General features: G+C 45.7%; 1 protein-coding gene across 4 annotated transcripts in view; it reads left to right on the top strand.

The window, feature by feature from the left end:
- The window catches only part of Brd1 (bromodomain containing 1), a 49,239-nt gene that overhangs the window by 8,700 nt on the left and 22,453 nt on the right, over nucleotides 1-18,086 (top strand). For 3 of the 4 annotated variants that reach the window (XM_045152104.1, XM_045152107.1, XM_045152106.1), the window contains 4 exons: nucleotides 11,441-11,597; nucleotides 15,419-15,550; nucleotides 15,986-16,114; nucleotides 16,899-17,211. In XM_045152104.1, coding sequence (XP_045008039.1) covers nucleotides 11,441-11,597; nucleotides 15,419-15,550; nucleotides 15,986-16,114; nucleotides 16,899-17,211 — 731 coding nt within the window. The remainder of the gene's footprint in view (nucleotides 1-11,440; nucleotides 11,598-15,418; nucleotides 15,551-15,985; nucleotides 16,115-16,898; nucleotides 17,212-18,086) is intronic. The other variant, XM_045152105.1, reaches the window with a different exon arrangement.

Genomic DNA, 18,086 nt, shown 5'->3' with positions numbered 1-18,086 from the left:
TTGAGTTCTTAGTATATCTTAGATATTACTCCTCTATCAGATATATAGCTGGCGAAGATTTTTTCCCATTCTGTAGGTTGCCTCTTTGCTTTTTTCACTGTGTCCTTTGCAGTGCAAAATCTTTGTAATTTCATGAGGTCCCAGTGATTAATCTGTGGTTTTATTGCCTGAGCAATTGGGGTTGTATTCAGAAAGTCTTTGCCAAGACCAATATGTTGAAGGGTTTTCCGTACTTTTTCCTCTAGCAGTTTCAGAGTTTCAGGTCTGATGTTAAGGTCTTTAATCCATTTGGACTTAATTCTTGTGCATGGCGAGAGAGAAGAATCTATTTTCATACTTCTGCAGATAAATATCCAGTTTTCCCAACACCATTTGCTGAAGAGGCTGTCTTTTCTCCAATGGGTATTTTGGGCATTTTATTGAATATCAGGTGGCTATAGCTACTTGGGCTTACATCTGGGTCCTCTTTTCTGTTCCACTGATCTACATGTCTGTTTTTGTGCCAGTACCATGCTGTTTTTGTTACTATGGCTCTGTAGTATAGGTTAAAGTTTGCAGCTATTCTGACAGCTCTGTTCTTAGGCCATATGTGCTACCATGATGTGTGTGTTTAGCTCTTGGTAGGGATGCTTTGGGTTCCCGCAGCATCCGGCAAGGACCAAGCTAGAGTGCTTATCATGTCATGTCATGACATTCCAGGCCAACTCAGTGGCATGCCTGACCTTACATGAATAGGAGAGACACGGCCTGTCCAAACAGTTGTTGAGAACATCTAGAAAAAGGTCTCTTTAAAAAATTTTTATTTTATTCATTATTGAGAGAGAGAGAGATAGAGAGAATAGGTGCTCCAGGACCACTAGCCACTGCAGACGAATTTCAGGTGTATGTGTCACCATGTGCATTTGCTTATGTGGGTACTGGGGAATCGAACCTGGGTCCTTGGGCTTACCTTAACTGGTAAACCATATCTCCAATCCCTAAAAAGCTCTCTTATTTTATTTAAAAATATTTATTTTTATTTATTATCTGAGGGAGAGAAAGAGGCAGATAAAGACAGAGAATGGGCACGCCAGGGCCTCTGGCGACTGCAGATGAACTCCAGATGCACCATCATCTTGTCCATCTGGCTTAATGTGGGTCCTGGGGAATTGCACCAAGGTCCTTTGGCTTTGTAGACACACAACTTCGTTGCTAAGCCATCTCTCTAGGCCTTATTTCATTTTTTAAAAAATTTTTATTAGCATTTTCCATGATTATAAAAAAAAATCCCGTTTGTTTGTTTGTTGGGCTGGAGAGATGGCTTAGCGGTTAAGCGTTTGCCTGTGAAGCCTAAGGACCCCGGTTCGAGGCTCGGTTCCCCAGGTCCCACGTTAGCCAGATGCACAAGGGGGCGCACACATCTGGAGTTCGTTTGCAGAGGCTGGAAGCCCTGGTGCACCCATTCTCTCCCTCCTTCTGTCTTTCTCTCTGTGTCTGTCGTTCTCAAATAAATAAATAAAAAATGAACAAAAAAAAATTAAAAAAAAATCCCATGTTAATTCCCTCCCTTCCCCCCCCACTTTCTCCTTTGAAATTCCATTCTCCATCATATTACCTCCCCATCACAATCATTGTACTTACTTATATACAATATCAACCTATTAAGTACCCTCCTCCCTTCCTTTCTCTTCCCTTCCTTATTTCATTTTTTAAAGACTTGTTTTTTTTTTCTATTTTTTAAAATATATTTTATGTATTTGAGAAAGAGAGAATAGGTGCACCATGGCCTTTAGCCACTACAAATGAACTCCAGATGCATGTGCCACCTTATGCATCTGGCTAACATGGGTCCTGGAGAATCAAACTGGGACCCTTTGGCTCTGCATGCAAATGCCTTAACCACTAAGCCATCTCTCCAGTCCTAAAAGATTATTATTTAGCCTTTCTACACTAGAAAGATTACTTTTTGTTCCCCTCCAAGATAGGTCTTGCTCTAGCCTAGGCTAACCTAGAGTTAGTCTCAGCCTAGCCTTGACCTTACAGTGATCCTTTTACCTCAGGGATTAAAGGCATGCACCATCATGGCCTAGTAAGATTCCCTTTTTTTTTTTTTTTAAAGGCATGCACTATCACACTAGGTTTAAATTTCTATTTATTTATTTACTTATTTATGAGAGACAGAGGGAGAGAGAGTGAGTGAGAATGGGTGCACCAGGGCCTCTAGCCACTGCAAACAAACTCTAGATGCATGCGCCTCCATATGCATCTGGCTTATGTGGGTCCTGGAGAATCAAAACTTGTGTTTTGAGTCTTCACATGCAAGTGCCTTAACTGTTAAGCCACCTCTCCAGCCCAAGATTACTTTTAAAAAATTTATTTAGTTATTTATTTTTTAGTTTTTTGAGGTAGTGTCTTGCTGTAGCCCAGGCTGACTTGGAGTTAGTTCACTGTGTCCATGTCACAAGAGCTGGGATTAAAGGTGTGTTCCACCGCACCTGACTATTTATTTTTTGAGGCAAGTCCAACAGGCTTCCGCGTGTGTGTGTGTGTGTGTGTGTGTGTGTGTGTGTGTGTGTGTGTGAGAGAGAGAGAGAGAGAGAGAGAGAGAGAGAGAGAGAGAGAGAGAGGGAGGGAGGGAGGGAGGGAGGAAGAATTGGTGTGCCAAGGTCTCCAGCCACTGCAATCGAACTCCGGAAGCATGTGCTTCCTTGTGCATATGTGTGACCTTGAGTGCTGTGTCTCTGTGTGTTTGGCTTATGTGGTACCTGGAGAATCAAACATGAGTTCTTAGGCTTCACAGGCAAGTGCCTTAACCGCTGAGCTATCTCTCTAGGCCAAGATTACTTTTTATTAGCATAAGACATTGGCTCTGGAAATGAGATACAAATAATTCTGACTTTGCCTATGCACTAAAGAATTTCCTATGGAGCTCCCTAGTAACAATGCATTGGTCCCAACTGTGGAATTGCTTGGCTCTCCTCATGTTTGGTGTGGGGCTCAGTGCACACCAGTTGCTGCAGGTGGGTGCCTCTCTGGCTATGGGATAAGGACCAAAATGGAGTATGAGCAGTTGGTAGCAACTTCATTGGCTCAAGTAAATCTTTTTTTTTTTTAATTTAAAAATTTTTTTTGTTCATTTTTATTTATTTATTTGAGAGTGACAGAGAGAGAAAGAGGCAGATAGGGAGAGAATGGGTGCGCCAGGGCTTCCAGCTACTGCAAATGAAATCTGGATGCGTGCGTCCCCTTGTGCATCTGGCTAATGTGGGTCCTGGAGAATTGAGCCTCGAACCGGGGTCCTTCTGCTTCACAGGCAAAAGTGCTTAACCACTAAGCCATCTCTCCAGCCCAAATTTAAAATTTTTTATTTGTGTGTATATTTGTATATTGTCAAGCCAGGATCAGTTGTGGCTGCAAATGAATGCCCATCCCCTTTACATGGATGGTTGGGGAGTTGAATCCTGGGCCAGCAGTCTTTGCTAGCTAAGCACCTTTAATTCCTGAGCCATCTCTGTAGCTCCTGGACCAAGTAATTTTTGCCTCCCCCCCCCCCAGGTAGGGTCTTGCTTTAGTCCAGGCTGACCTGGAATTTACTATATAGTCTCAGACTGGCCTCAAACTCACAGAGATCCTCCACCCTTGGCCACTTGAGTGCTAGAATTAAAGGTGTGTACCAGGATGGCCGGCCAATTTTTGCTTTTTTTGGTTTTTCAAAGTAGGGTCTTGCTCTAGCCTGGTCTGACCTGGAATTCACTATGTAGTCTCAGAGTGGCCTTGAACTCATGGCGATCCTCCTATCTCTGCCTCTCGAGTGCTAGGATTAAAGGTGTGTGCTAATTTTTGCTTTTTTATTTAAAAAGAAAATATTTATCTGAGAGAGAGAGAGAAGGGGGGGGGGGAGAGGGGGAGGGAGGGAGGGGCAGGGCCAGGGCCGGAGCCAGAGAATGGATGTGCCAGTGCCTCTAGCCCCTGCAAATGTTCGAACTCCAGATGCATGTGCCACCTTGTGCATCTGGCGTATGTGGGTACTGGGGACTCAAACTTGAGTCCTTAGGCTTCACAGGCAAGCACCTTAACCACTAACCATCTCTCCAGCCCAATTTTTGCTTTTGAGTATAGCAATAAATATAACTTGGGTGTGTTTTTGTTTTTTGAGATGGGGTCTCACTCTAGTTCAGGCTGACCTGGGATTTACCAGTCTCAGGGTGGCCTCAAACTCATGGTGGTCCTTCTACCTTTGCCTCCTGAGTGCTATAATTAAGTGTGTGCGCCACCATGCCCGGCTCTAACTTGGGTGTTTTAAAAAAGTTTTTATATTTGTTAGGGGGAGGAGGGGGAGAGGGAGGGAGAGAGAGAGGGGGCGGGAAGGAGAGGAAGGGAGGGAATGAATGAATATGGCTGTGTCAGGGCGTCTAGCCTCTGCAGACGAACTCCAGATGTATGTGCCACCTTGGGTATTGGGCTTACATGAGTCCTGGGGAATTGAACCTGGGTCCTTTGACTTTGCAGGCAAGTACCTTAGCTGCTAAACCATCTTTCCAGCCTGTAACTTGGGTTTTGTACATATTTTTTCCCTCCATGTTTCTGGAAGTTAGTTGTATAAACAGTCTCTGATTTACAGTGGTTTGATTTATGATTTTTCCTTTGTGTTTGAGGCAGGATTTCATGCTAGCCCAGACCGACCTGGAATTCACTCTGTAGTCTAGGCTGACCTTGAACTTGTGGCTATCCTACTTCAACCTCCCGAGTTCTGGGATTATAATAGTGAGCCATCATGCCCAGCTGATTTATGATTTTTGAAAAACAATGCTTTTAATCATGCTGTGCATTCAGTAGAAAGTATTTTTTGAATTTTGCGTCCTTTCTGGGCTAATATGTATTATGATACTCTCTAGAGAGGCTGGTTAGCAGAAGCAAGCCACAGCTCCCAGTGAGCTGCAGTTAGAGTGAGGGAAAGTACTCCATGGGGAGTTAGGTTTCTCAGCTAGGGTAGATATAGTAGATGAACTTTTGATCTGCAGTGCATGTCATCAGTATGTGTCCCCACCACATGTATAAGGATCTATATTTTACAGAAGGTTCCATCTGCTGTGGATGGGGAAATTGAGATGCTGGCTTCATCCCCCCTGGGTGGGCACTTTGCCCTGGGTCCTTAGAGCATGCTACTGTGGATGGGCTCCTGGAAGGCAAGCAAATGGGTCAACAGAAGTGCTACTTGGGAAGAAGCTCTAACTACAAACTGAAAAGAAAAGTTACAAGCCATGGGGTAGAAAGCAGGAAGTCACCCTTACATAGTAGTGTGCCTCAGATAGATTAGTTCATTCCTGTAAAAGTATGTGTGTCTTTTTTTTTTTTTCGAGGTAGGGTCTCACTCTATTCTTGGCTGACCTGGGACTCACTCTGTAGCCTAGGCTGTGGCCTCAAGCTCATAACCTCTTGACTCAGCCTTCGTAGTGCTGGGACTAAAGCGGTACACCACCATGTCCAGCTAAAGTCATGTGTTTATTGAGCTGGAATCAGTTATGCATGCTGATTCTGCTCCTGTCATCTGGATTGCCTCACCTAGTGGGCCTGGTCTCTTTCCTCAGTCACATATAGCAGGCACTTGACAGAGGGGTGCATCCCTCTGTGTGGCTTTCACCCACTTTTCACTCTGTAGTCTCAGGCTGGCCTCAAACTTACAGTGATCCTCCTACCTCTGCCTCTGAAGGGCTGGGAATTTTTTTTTTTTTTTTTTTTTTTTTTTGAGGTAACATCTCTAGCCCAGGCTGACCTGGAATTCACTATGTAGCCTCAGAGTGCCCTTGAACTCATGGCGATCCTCCCTGCCTCTGCCTCCCAAGTGCTGAGATTAAAGGTGTGCGCTGCCACAACTAGCTAGTGCTAGGATCTTTAAGCCACCACATCCAGCTTCTCTCTCTGTCTCTCTCTCTCTGTGTGTGTGTGTATTCTAAATGTTTTTATATATTTGCAGATGGACAGAATGGTTGCACCAGCACCTCTTGGCACTGCACACAACCTCTAGATATGTGTACCACTTTTGTGTATCTGACTTTATGTGGGCACTGGGGAATTGAACCCAGGCCAGCAGGCTTTCCAAACATCTTTAACTGCTGAGCCATCTCTCTAGTGTCCCCTCCCCCTTTTTTTGAGGCAGAATTTCACTTGTAGCCCAGGCTGGCTTTGCACTCACAGCTATCCTGATGCGGCTGCCTCCCTAGTATTGGGCTTAAAGGTGTTGTCACCACACCCAGCCTGGCTGACTGACTGACTTCATTTTCACTGTAGTTACTGAGCTTTGGCAAAGGTAGGGTTGGACATCTATCTGAATTTTTTTCTACTACTAGGGACAGATTATTATTGTAGTTTCACCATTGCTCCTATCTGAGTGACCTGCATGGTTTGAGTTTACCTGGAGTTGACAGGGGGATGAACCTGGTGCTAGAGCTGCCCAAGGTGCCTTTCCCTGGGACCCTGGAGGGCAGCAAGGAAGCCTCCACAGGCACTAAAGATGTTTATTTTAAAATTTTGGATACACGACCTTAAATTTACAAAAGTTTCAAAATCGGGGAGAACAAAGAAGACCCAGGCAGTTTGCGAGTTAGTTACTGGTTGCTGGTATTGTACTCTGTGTGCTCTGTACACTTTGACTCATGAGAGAGGGTCTTCACACAGTCCTTTATGTGGTCAGGCGTGTGCTTTGCCTTGCAGGGCACAGATCCCAACTTGTACCTTAAGTAATCTTCTCTGCTCAGAACCTTAGTTTAAGTCTCCAGACTCTCTACAACCTTCTTAGATTTGATTTTTTTTTCCCCTGAGGTAGGGTCTTACTGTAGCTCAGGCTGATCTGGAATTCACTATGTAGTCTCAGGGTGGCCTTGAACGCACGGTGATCCTCCTACCTCTGACTCCTGAGTGCTGGGATTCAAGGCGTACACCACCACGCCTGACTCCTTCTTAGATTTGAATGTTTCCACAACTTTTCTTTGTTATGGTTTCTTCAACAGTGCTTTTTTTTAAAGATTTTTTTTTCGGTGTTTAAAAATATATTTATTTATTTGGCAGAGAGAGAGAAAGAGAGAGGGAGGGAGAGAATGGACATGCCAGAGCCTCCAGACACTGCAGACGAATTCCAGATTCGTGCACCCCCTTGTACATCTGGCTAATGTGGGTCCTGGGGAATTGAACCTGGGTCCTTTGGTTTTGCAGGCAAACGCCTTAACTGCTAACCCATTCCTTCATCCCAAGAGTGCTTTTTTTCCCCCCACCTGAGGTAGGGTCTCACTCTGGTCCAGGCTGACCTGGAATTAGAAATATAGTCTCATAGTCTCAGGGTGGCCTTGAATTCAGGGCAGTCCTCCTGCCTCTGCCTCCCGAGTGCTGGGATTAAAGGTGTGCACCACCACTCCCAGCTCAAGAATGCTTTTTTAAAAATATTTTTATTCTTATTTATTTATTTATTTGACAGAGAAAGAGGGAGAGAGAGAGAAAATGGGCATGCCAGGGCCTCCAGCCACTGCAAATGAACTCCAGACACATGTGCCCTCTTGTATATCTGGCTAACGTGGGTCCTGGGGAATCAAACCTGGGTCCTTTGGCTTTGCAGGCAAATGCCTTAACTGCTAAGCCATCCCTCCAGCCCCAAGAATGGTTTTGGTTTTGATCTTGTTTAGTGTTCGTTTCTAGGCACAATGAGGTTGTGTCAAAATGTGGGGTAGGATCCTAACAGGTTGGAAGGACCCTCTGTCTCTGCCTCTTCCTCTCATTTCCCATCTCCCTTTAAAACAATATTTTTATTTATTAATTAGAGAGAGAGAGGGAGGGAGGGATGGAGGGAGGGAGGGCAGGGGAGAAAGAGGCAGTTAGAGAGAGAGAATGGGTGTGCCAGGGCCTCTAGCCACTGCTAACGAACTCCAGATGCATGCGTCCCCTTGTGCATCTGGCTTTCTGCCACTGCAAATGAACTCCAGACACATGTGTCACTTTGTGCATGGCTTACCTGGGCACTGGGGACTTGAACCTGGGCTGTCAGGCTTTGCAAGCAAGTACCTTTAGCAGCTAAGCTAAGCCATCTCTCCATTCTCCCCTATATTCTTTCTGTCTGTGGTAATATAGCTGTTCATTTGCATCTGTCTTAATTTGGGAAGCTTTAAAGTAGAAATGAACTGCCTGTTCTGCAGCTTAACTTCAAAAGCTCTTGTAACTGTCCAGTCTTCCGTCACTTATGTCTCCCTTTGCATTAGTTAGAAGCAAGTCCCAGTCACATAATTCTGTTCATGTCCTTGCCAGTGTGTGAAGATTGTTCATCCCATAGCTGTAGATTTATGGTATTGGATAAAGCAAGTTTAGTCACATGTCAGTCCTTTTCCTTATAGTGTGTGCTTTTTGGGTCTGGCTTAAAAAGGATGCCACTCCCCTGAGATCAGAAAGCTCTCCAGTTTCTCCAGGACTCCTTTGGGGTCCTGGGATTGATTGTGCAAGATGGTATGAGAGAATTTGGTTTTATTTCTCTCTCATGCCCTTGTAGTTCTTGCTATGAGCCATTCTGATGGGTCCACTTGGTGTGCAGGGCCCATTGTTGCTGCAGGCCCTACAGCTGCCTCTTGTGGGCTTGGGCCTGAGGTTGGGTAAGCTACTTTCCTTGCTGTTGTCCTGGCCATGTCCCTTCCACTCTTCTGTGTGCAGTGTGTAGTAGCACTTAACATCTCCCAACAGGTGTATGTGGCTTACCTCGCCTCTCACATAGGGCTACTTTAACATCATAGTGAAAATCTGGAATCTTGTATTTAAAAATGTACTAGGCTTATTTCTAGGCTACTATTTTTTTCTTTAAAATAAAAAAAAAATATTTTCTTGCGAGAGAGAGTAAGAGAGAAAGAGACAGATAGAGAATGGGCATGCTAGGACCTCCAGCCACTAAGCCATCTCTCCAGCCCTGTTATTTTTTAAAAAAAGATTATTTACTTATTTTTTATATTTTAAAAGTATATTTCTTTTTATTTATTTGTAAGAAGAGAGAGAGAAGAGACAGAGAATGGGCACACCAGTGCCCCTAGCTGCTACAAATGAACTTGATGCATGTGTCACCTTGTGCATCTGGCTTTGTGTGGGTACTGGGGAATTGAACCTGGGTCCATAGGCTTTATGAGCAAGTGCCTTAACCTGAGTCATCTGTCCAGCCCCTTTGTTATTATTTTGAAGCAGAGTCTCACTCTAGCTCAGGCTAACTTTGAACTCACGGAGATCCTCCTACCTCAGCCACCTCCTTAGTGCTGGGATTAAAGGTGTGCACTACCACATCTAATTCAGTTCTTCTTTTTTTTCTTTTCAAGGTAGGGTCTCACTCTAGCCCTGGGTGACCTGGATCTCACTATGTACTTTCAGGGTGGCCTTGAACGCAACAGCAATCCTCCTACCTCAGCCTCCCAAGTGCTGGGATTAAAAGTGTGAGCCACCATGCTCGGTGGTTTAAATATTTAAAAAAATATTAAAAAAAAATACTTGTATTTACTTGCAAGCAGAGAGGGAGGAAGAGAATGGACACATCAGGGCATCCTGCCTCTGCAAAATGGACTCCAGATATATGCACCTCTTTGTGCATCTGCCTTTACATAGGAGCTGGGGAATTGAACCTGGGCCATCAGGCTTTTTTGTTTTTTTTGAGGTAGGGTCTCACTCTAGCTCAGGCTGACCTGGAATTCACTATGTAGTCTCAGGGTTGCCTTGAACTTGTGGCCATCCTCCTACTTCGGCCTCCTGAATGCTGGGATTAAAGGTGTGTGCCGCTTTGTCCATCTGGCTTTACATGAGTACTGGGGAGTTAGACTTGTGTTGTTAGGTTTTACCAGTAAGCACCTTAACTGCTGAGCAATCTCTCTAGCCTTTGTTAAAAAAAAAAAAAATATATATATATATATATATATATACACACACACACACACACACACACACACACACACATACATACATATATACATACATATATACATATATATATAATTTTCTTCTTTATTTGCAAGCAGTGAGTGAGTGTGTAGGGAGTGCAGGAGGTGGAGGGAAATAGGGAGGGAGAGAGCAAGTATGGTCATGCCAGGGCCTCTGGCCCTGCTGCAAATGAATTCCAGATGCATGTACCACTTTGTTCGTCTGGCTCTTTATGTGGGTACTAGGGATTTGAACTTGGGCCATCAGACTTTGCAACTGAGCACCTTTAACCACTGATCCATATCTTCAGCACCTTTATTTATAAATATAGCAAATTTCCACCCTGTATGTCTTTACATGGGTACTGGGGAATTGAACTATAGTTGTTAGGCTTTGCAGGCAAGTGCCTTAACTGGTGAGCCATCTTTCCAGCCGTCTTCTAACCTTTACTAATACATATAGGTTATGCCTCTGTCAAACTTGATAAAAACAAACTGTTACCAAACAGAGTTCATGAGAGTTTCATGGAGAACTATGGCCTGAGCTTAGGTGCCAGCACTTGCCTTCTCTTGAAGCCTGTTCTTTCTTCCATCTGTAGAATTTGGAATTGTGTGCTTCAGCATAAAAGTGCCACACTTATGAGTTGCGTTCTTTAAAAAACACAAAATTCTTTCATGTCTGTCTTGAAATTCTGGTATGTGGTATACAGTTGAGGAAATATGTTGTCTTGTTCTGTTGGTGGTTTGGTTTGTGAAAGAATTTGCTGTTTTTCTGTGTCCTTGTGATGTACATGGGTGAGTTTTTATTTTAGCATCAAAAATGATAAGGGGCAGGAAAGTTCTCTGGCCAGGCTTTGAAAGTCTGTAAGGGGTTTTTGTTGCCCTCCTGCTCAGATGTTTGCTACTTGGATCTTTTTGTTTTTGTCTTTTTTTGAGGTAGGGTCTTGCTTAACCCAGGCTGACTTGGAATTCACTATGTAGTCTCAGGGTGGCCTCGAACTCACTGCAATCCTCCTACCTCTGCCTCCCGAGTGCCAGGATTAAAAGTGTGCATCCCCATGCTCAACTTTGCTACTTGCATTTATAGTTGATTAGAAAGAGGTGATTTCTCAGAAGACCTGGAGGTTCTGTGGTCATTTTTGGAGAAGAGCCCTGGTTAGTCTGCTCCCTCCCCCACCCTGTGTGCTTGTTATATCTCTTCAAAGATTTGAATGAGACTAGGGTCTATGGTACCATCTGTGATCTTGGGGTTTAGCCACCAGCATCTAGTTTCTGTGGAGATAGGACAGACAGCATACAGAGTTAACAGCTCCAGCTTTGTTTCTTTTTAGATGTTTAATCTTTTGGTGGATAAACTCTTCGGGCAGCTGCAGGTTGTGGACTATTTTGTGCCACCAGGGATGATAGAAGTTACGTGTGTCATGGCTCAGGGAGAACTGAAGTGTTATTGAAAGTAACATTGTCATTTCTGGCTTCATTGATGCAAACATTTTAATGTGCTTCTTCAAAGCTAAACTCTGAGTTTTTCCATATTTTAGATTAAATAGGATTGCGAATCAGGTGGCCATTCAGCGGAAGAAGCAGTTTGTGGAGCGAGCCCACAGCTACTGGTTACTCAAAAGGCTGTCTAGGAATGGTGCTCCCCTGCTGCGGCGGCTCCAGTCCAGCCTGCAGTCCCAGAGAAACACGCAGCAGGTATGTGTACTCATCCTTGTGTGCCTTTCAGTGTCTCTGGTCTCTAACACACTGATCAGACCAGTTCTCTAGGAGGTGGCACCTGGTTCAGGCTGGACATGGTGCTGATCCTTAGTCCCTTAGCTGCTAAGCTGTGCATTCTGAAGGTGACTCATGTATCCTAGTGGCTTGGTGTGATGTCATATTGAATTGCTTTTCCTTCTCTCGCTTTGCACACACTGGAATGCTTGCTCTGTGTCTATCACTCTGCCAGTCCTGGGTATAGAAGGGATTGCCCAGGGAAGCTGCTACCATGTGGCCACCTGGATATTTAGGATAGGGATAGCAGGAAGAAGGCCTGATGAGAGTCTGAATCTGATGGGTCTGTGTGCTGAGCCTTCAAAGCATTACACAAGTAGTGATTTATTTAAAGGCCTTGTATTAAAGGTAGGTAAAGCGGTGGGGCGGTGGGGGAGAGAGGGAAAGGGGAAGGAGAAAGAGGGAGGAGAGACGGAAAGACAGACAGTAGGTGTGCATCAGGGCCTCTTGCCATTGCAGCCAAACTCCATCAAGTGCATGTTCCATCTTATGCTTCTGGCTTTATGTGGGTACTGGTGAATTGAACTTGGGGCTGAAAGACTTTGCAAGCAAGCACTTTAGCTATTGAGCCATCTCCCCAGCCCTGAAACTAGAAATAGATGCTAATTTTTTAAAAATATATTACATTTTTTTATTTGAGAGAGAGAATAGGTTTCCCTCCAGATGCATGTGCCCTCTTGTGCGCTTTTGTCACTGGGTGTCTGACTTATGTGAGACCTGGAGAGTTGGACATGGTTCCTTAGGCTTCTCAGGCAAGCATCTTAATGGCTAAGGCTTCTCTCTAGCCCAGATTCTATTTTTTTTTTTTTTTTTCTCCTGAGTTAGGGTTTCATTCTAGCTCAGGCTGACCTGGAATTCACTATGTAGTCTTGGTCTGACCCTGAACTCAAAGGGATCCTTGTACCTTTGCCTATCCCAAGTGCTGGGTTTAAAGGCATGTGCCACCATGCCTGGCTTAAATTTTGATTTGTTTTGGTTGTCTAACCTTGGGAGAGGACAGTCAAGGTCCTCTGCTGTGGCTGACCTTCCTGGGGGAAATGGTAGATGGAATGGGATGAGCTGATCTGAGATGGGAGGTCACTGAGGTCACTAGTGTGCTGCACCTGGGCCAGCTAGCATCAGGGTCAGGAAGATTTCTCCCTGGCAGTGTGCTGAGGCCTCCCCCCCCCCACCAATAGGCCCTGCTCTGGTGGAAAAGCAGGGACTAAGAGGCCTTAGACCACTTGTTGAGGCAGTGTTGTTGTTAGAAGAAGGAGCAGGGTGGTTGCTTTAGTCCAGTAGTTTGTCTGTTGTGTGCATTAAGGCCAGCCTCCATCCTGTTTTCTGATCCTTGTTTTCCCGTAACTTCCTGGGGTCCTCTGCCCCTCCTGCCTCTTGCTTGTGGTACTGTGAAAGCCTGAGACCTGGGTCTGGTTGTCCTTGGGGTTATAGTTGTGTCAGATGAGAGCCCTTGCTGCAGAGATGGCCTTTGCATCACAGCTGCACTGACTGTCCCCCAGCATGTGAAGAGGCCTTGCCTGATTGCTGAGCTGCTCCTTGTGAGGTGGGTTCTGGTCGTCTTCCCTCATGATAAGCTGGGGTGCTTGCTTATCTTCCTGGCAGTGAGTTTTCCCTTCTCAGAAATCACCTCATGTCAGTCCTACTGTGGAGGCTTCAGGAACTGACTTCTGTGTCAGAAGGTATACTGCTTCAGAGCAGCGCAAGGAGAATTGGGATTTTCAGATGAGGCTGTCTTTATACAGGGCCCTTCTGCTTTTATCATCTTCATGAACCTGTGGTATCTAGGAGTGTGGGCCACTATGCTTGACTACCATGTTAATCTTTTTAAAATTAATGTGCTAGTAAGATGGCTTATTGTATAGAGAACTTGTGTAAGTGTGAGGACCTGAGTTTGGATTCCCTGAACATGTAAACCTGGATGCTATAGCAGCTGCTTAATCTCAGCACATGTACTGCAGGAAAGGAGGTGGACACAGGAGAGTCTCCCACAAGCTTGAGGACCAGCTATGTTAGTGAACACAGTGGTGAATAAGGCTGCCCAAATAAGGTGGGCGGTGAGGACCTATACCTGAGGTTGCCCTGTGACCTTCACATGCACCATGGCATGTGTGTGCCTGCGATCACCTCAACACTCAAGCACACATATAAACATGTCATGCATGTACATTCTAAAACAAACAAACAAACAAAAAAACGGGTTATAAGCAAGCCACTACAAAGTACATTTTGCTTGCCTCTACATGTATAAGCATAAGCCTGCTGGTAATCAGATTTCTTTTACTTCACAGGGGTTACCAGGTCAAGTGTCCTTTGGTTGCTCTTCTGAGAACTATAAGCAGGATGTTTTTCAGATGCTCTTGGGCCCCAAATTCACCTTTTAATGTACTTACTGGCTTTGTTCATGTGGATGACATCATTATTAACCGTGATTAAATGCTTGAGAATTTTCAGTAACACTAAAATATACTTGCAGTCTGCGCTGCCTAGGTGCTGATGTTGCGCAGGTGGAGACAGCTTGTGCCCCCAGTGTTCCAGTTCTGTGTTTGCACATTATTTTCATGCTGGGAAGAGTGGCAGTCTATTTAGCTTAGTCACTAACTCTTTGCCCTCAGATTCTATATTCTTAACCAGTGTGCTGGCTGGTTTTGGATTGTGGAATCTCAGTTCTGTGGCCTCTGGGTGGGCAGGCGAGGGCCAGAGACATCCGAGGGAGGAGGGGTTTCATGGCTCATGGTTGGCAGGGGGAACTGTCCTGCAGCAGTATAGAAGGACAGACATTTGAAGTGGGCCATGACCTCTTCCTCCATGATAGGGTCAGGGCAGGTGGCCCCAGACATTAGCTGTGTCCCTTGTGGTTCTACATGTTGGGAATAGGATCCCTGCCCTGCCTCTCCGCCATATGGCAGAGGATAGGTGTTGGCCTTGGTTGTTAACTGCTGTGGGGCTGCATGAGGACCCAGTGTCTTGGATGGTCCTTTCTGGTTGTTCTGTTATGTTCTTTGATGGTGGCTGGAGGGATGTGTGTTTTACTTTTGGCAGCAGCTCCAGTCTGACACCTCTGTGAGGTGGTTAGGCTGCCCTCTGTTCTTGAGAGGCTATGCAAAGGCCCTGGGGCCATTTGGGAGAGCTGTGGCACCTTACCCTGCTTGAAGCTCTGAGCAGCTCAAAGGATGGCCAGGCAGAGGCCCCTGATTTCCTGCCACCATTGGTCCTGGCCTTCCAGTGCTACAGTTTAATTTTGATAGCTGGGGTGGAAAAGGGTTGATGGCTGATGTAGGCTGCACGTGTGGTCAGGATATGTACTGTCTGGTGCACACTTCTGTCCCCTGAGAAAACAGTTGATGATTGGGGACGGTAGTGTCCACTCCAGTCTATAAGAGGCTAAAAGTATTCCTCACATCTTACCTGCTAAGAATCTTACCTACCAGAATGTGAACCTGTGTCACACTCCATTGCAGGTCAGGGTGGTTCAGCCCTGTGTATATTTTGCTTCCCTGTGTTCCCACCATTCCCATTCCCAGCTCCTGGACATCCAGCCAGGGCCCCATGGTACCCTCGGCTTATATTCGCATCTCCTGTCCTTTCACCATAGCACATTCATAGGGATTATCTAGGAAGGGTGGGTCCCAGATCTTGGGCAAGTCTGGGGGATCTCTGGAGTCTCCTTTGTGTAGGCACCTGAAGCCCTTGGCAGGAAAAGGTTATAGATTTGACTAGTGGGAAGTTTCATTGTATTTTTTCAGAGAGAAAATGATGAAGAGATGAAAGCTGCCAAAGAGAAGCTAAAGTACTGGCAGCGGCTGCGCCATGACCTGGAACGTGCACGCCTGCTGATTGAGCTATTGCGCAAGCGGGAGAAACTCAAGCGTGAGCAGGTGAGGCTGGGGGCTCTGCCCCAGGGCTGTCCTAGAGTATCCTGGGGACACTAGCACCTCCTGTTGGCTTTGTGGGATGTGGGTGGAAATGCTCTGCAACAGCACCCCTTGTACATCTGTTGGTCCTGTGTTGCTTGTTCCCACCTCCCACCATGTCCCCACCCTGTAGCTCATGGTAGCTCTTCCTTATTGCCAGATTGGTTGGCAGTTCCAATTAAGGGGGCCTTGGGGGGCAGTGCTGACTTCTGCCTTGGAGAAGTGTATGGTCCTTGTGCAAAGAGGGCATAGCAGGGTAAGGGTGGTGGCCTACATGTGGTTTGCTCTGGTGGTGGTTGGAGTGTTGCTTATGTGGTTGGGCACTATGTGAGGTGCCATGTTCCCCAAAGAGAGGCATGCCCACAGTCTTGTAGAGACAACATGTGCTGTTGTTGCCAGGTGAAAGTGGAGCAGATGGCTATGGAGCTGCGACTGACCCCACTGACCGTGCTTCTTCGATCGGTCCTGGAACAGCTGCAGGAGAAGGACCCTGCGAAGATCTTCGCCCAGCCCGTGAGTCTAAAGGAGGTGCGTGTCACCGTGGTTCATTTTTCTGGCTCATGTGTAACTGTGGATCTGCACTGCTATTTTATTAGTAAACAGGTAGCTCAGGAGAGCAGGTTACTTGTATTATTATTATTTATAAAATTTTATTCGTTTATTTGAGAGAGAGAGAAAGAATGGGTGTGCCAGGGGCCTCCAGCCACTGCAAATGAACTCCAGATGCGTGCACCACTTTGTGCATCTGACTTATATGGGTCTTGGGGATTGAACCTGGGTCCTTTGGCTTCATAGACAAGCACCTTACTGCTAAGCCATTTCTCCAGTCCCAACTTTTTTTTTTTTTTTTTGAGGTCGGGTTTTACCGTAGCCCAGGCTGACCTGGAATTCACTGTGTAATCTCAGGATGGCTTTGAACTCAAAATGATCCTTCTACCTCTGCCTTAAACATGTGCGCCACTACACCCAGCTGTATCCTTAATTATTATGCAATTATGTATTTTAATTATAAAACACTATGATTTATTGAAAGTGGCCATATGAGCATCTATTCAGAACTGAGTTGTTGGCAGTGTTGGCCCTGCTGGTTGCCCCACTGATAGATGTATTTTTAGCTCAGAGAACTTGGATTGGGAAGGTCTCTGCAAGAATTAGGCTTATATCAGTATTGCTTAGTGTTAACCTGTTAGCTACATGCAAACAGTCTGGGAGAGGTTGTGTGTCTCAGGTGTGATTGGTTTTATAGACAACATAGAATAAGTTGGCAATTCTGTTTTGGTTTATAAATGATTATTTTTTCCCCTAAAATTAGGTACCAGATTATCTGGATCATATTAAACATCCCATGGACTTTGCCACAATGAGGAAACGGCTAGAAGCTCAAGGGTATAAAAACCTCCATGCGTTTGAGGAGGATTTTAATCTCATTGTAGATAACTGCATGAAGTACAATGCCAAGGACACCGTGTTTTATAGAGCCGCAGTGAGGCTGCGAGATCAGGGAGGTGTTGTTCTGAGGCAGGCCCGGCGTGAGGTGGACAGCATCGGTCTAGAAGAGGCCTCGGGAATGCACCTGCCTGAGCGGCCTGTCGCGGCCCCTCGGAGGCCTTTCTCCTGGGAAGATGGTAAGAACCAGACGCCACATCCAGGAAGATTGGAGGATGTTCTTTCCAGCAGATTGTGCAAAGTATTAGGATTCTAACATGTTATCAGTGTAGACTTTACCAAGGGTACTTCTGTTCACTTTTATCCTCTGCCACCTATTGTGTGTTGCATACTCTGCGCATTTTACTGGGTCCCAGCCACATTGCAAATACCCACTCCAGAGGCAGAGACAGAGACAGAGACAGCTAGTGGAGTCCAGGGATAGATGGTAGAGGCCAAGAATATAGTGCAGTTGGGTATTTATCTATAGGCACCTGGCCTGGCTACCAGATCTTGCAGTGAGAAGGTAGCTGTCAGTAGTTGTATTTCAACTAGAAGCAGGAGCTGTTAGATTTGTTGCTGGCCTACCTCTTGATGGCTTGTACATGTTCAGAGAGGGCCTGGGTGTGGCAAGGCCCTAGCTCCCCAGGACAAATACTGTGAGCCTCTACTTCTCTGGACACACTAGACACATACAGATGGTGCTGTTACTCATCAGCCTCTTTCTCCAAGCAATTCATGGAAATCTCCTTGCCCTTTGCTTGAGAAGCCAAGTAAGCATTTTTTCATGTGGGTTGGTGGGCCACCATGAAGCATGGTTTTCCTGTATTCAAACTTCTTGCTAAAACCCAAGAAGAACCTGTGTTCTGGTTCAGCCTACCCTTTCTCCTGTTCCTCACTGACCACCATTGGCATTGACCTGGATTTCTCCCTCTCTTTCGTGGCAGCATTTCATTGTGTCATGTTTCCCTCTGCTATAGCATGGGGCTATAGTTGTAGCTTGGTGGAGAGGCAGAGTGCTTGCAGGCCTGGCTGCTGGCCTCCTGTGTCTGGCTGAGGGTGGCTGTTTCTTTCA

Source organism: Jaculus jaculus, chromosome 6 (genome assembly GCF_020740685.1).
Source record: "Jaculus jaculus isolate mJacJac1 chromosome 6, mJacJac1.mat.Y.cur, whole genome shotgun sequence".
NCBI classification, from domain to species: domain Eukaryota; kingdom Metazoa; phylum Chordata; class Mammalia; order Rodentia; family Dipodidae; genus Jaculus; species Jaculus jaculus.
Note: the sequence above shows the minus strand (reverse complement) of the source record. Positions and strands in the feature narration are given on the sequence as shown.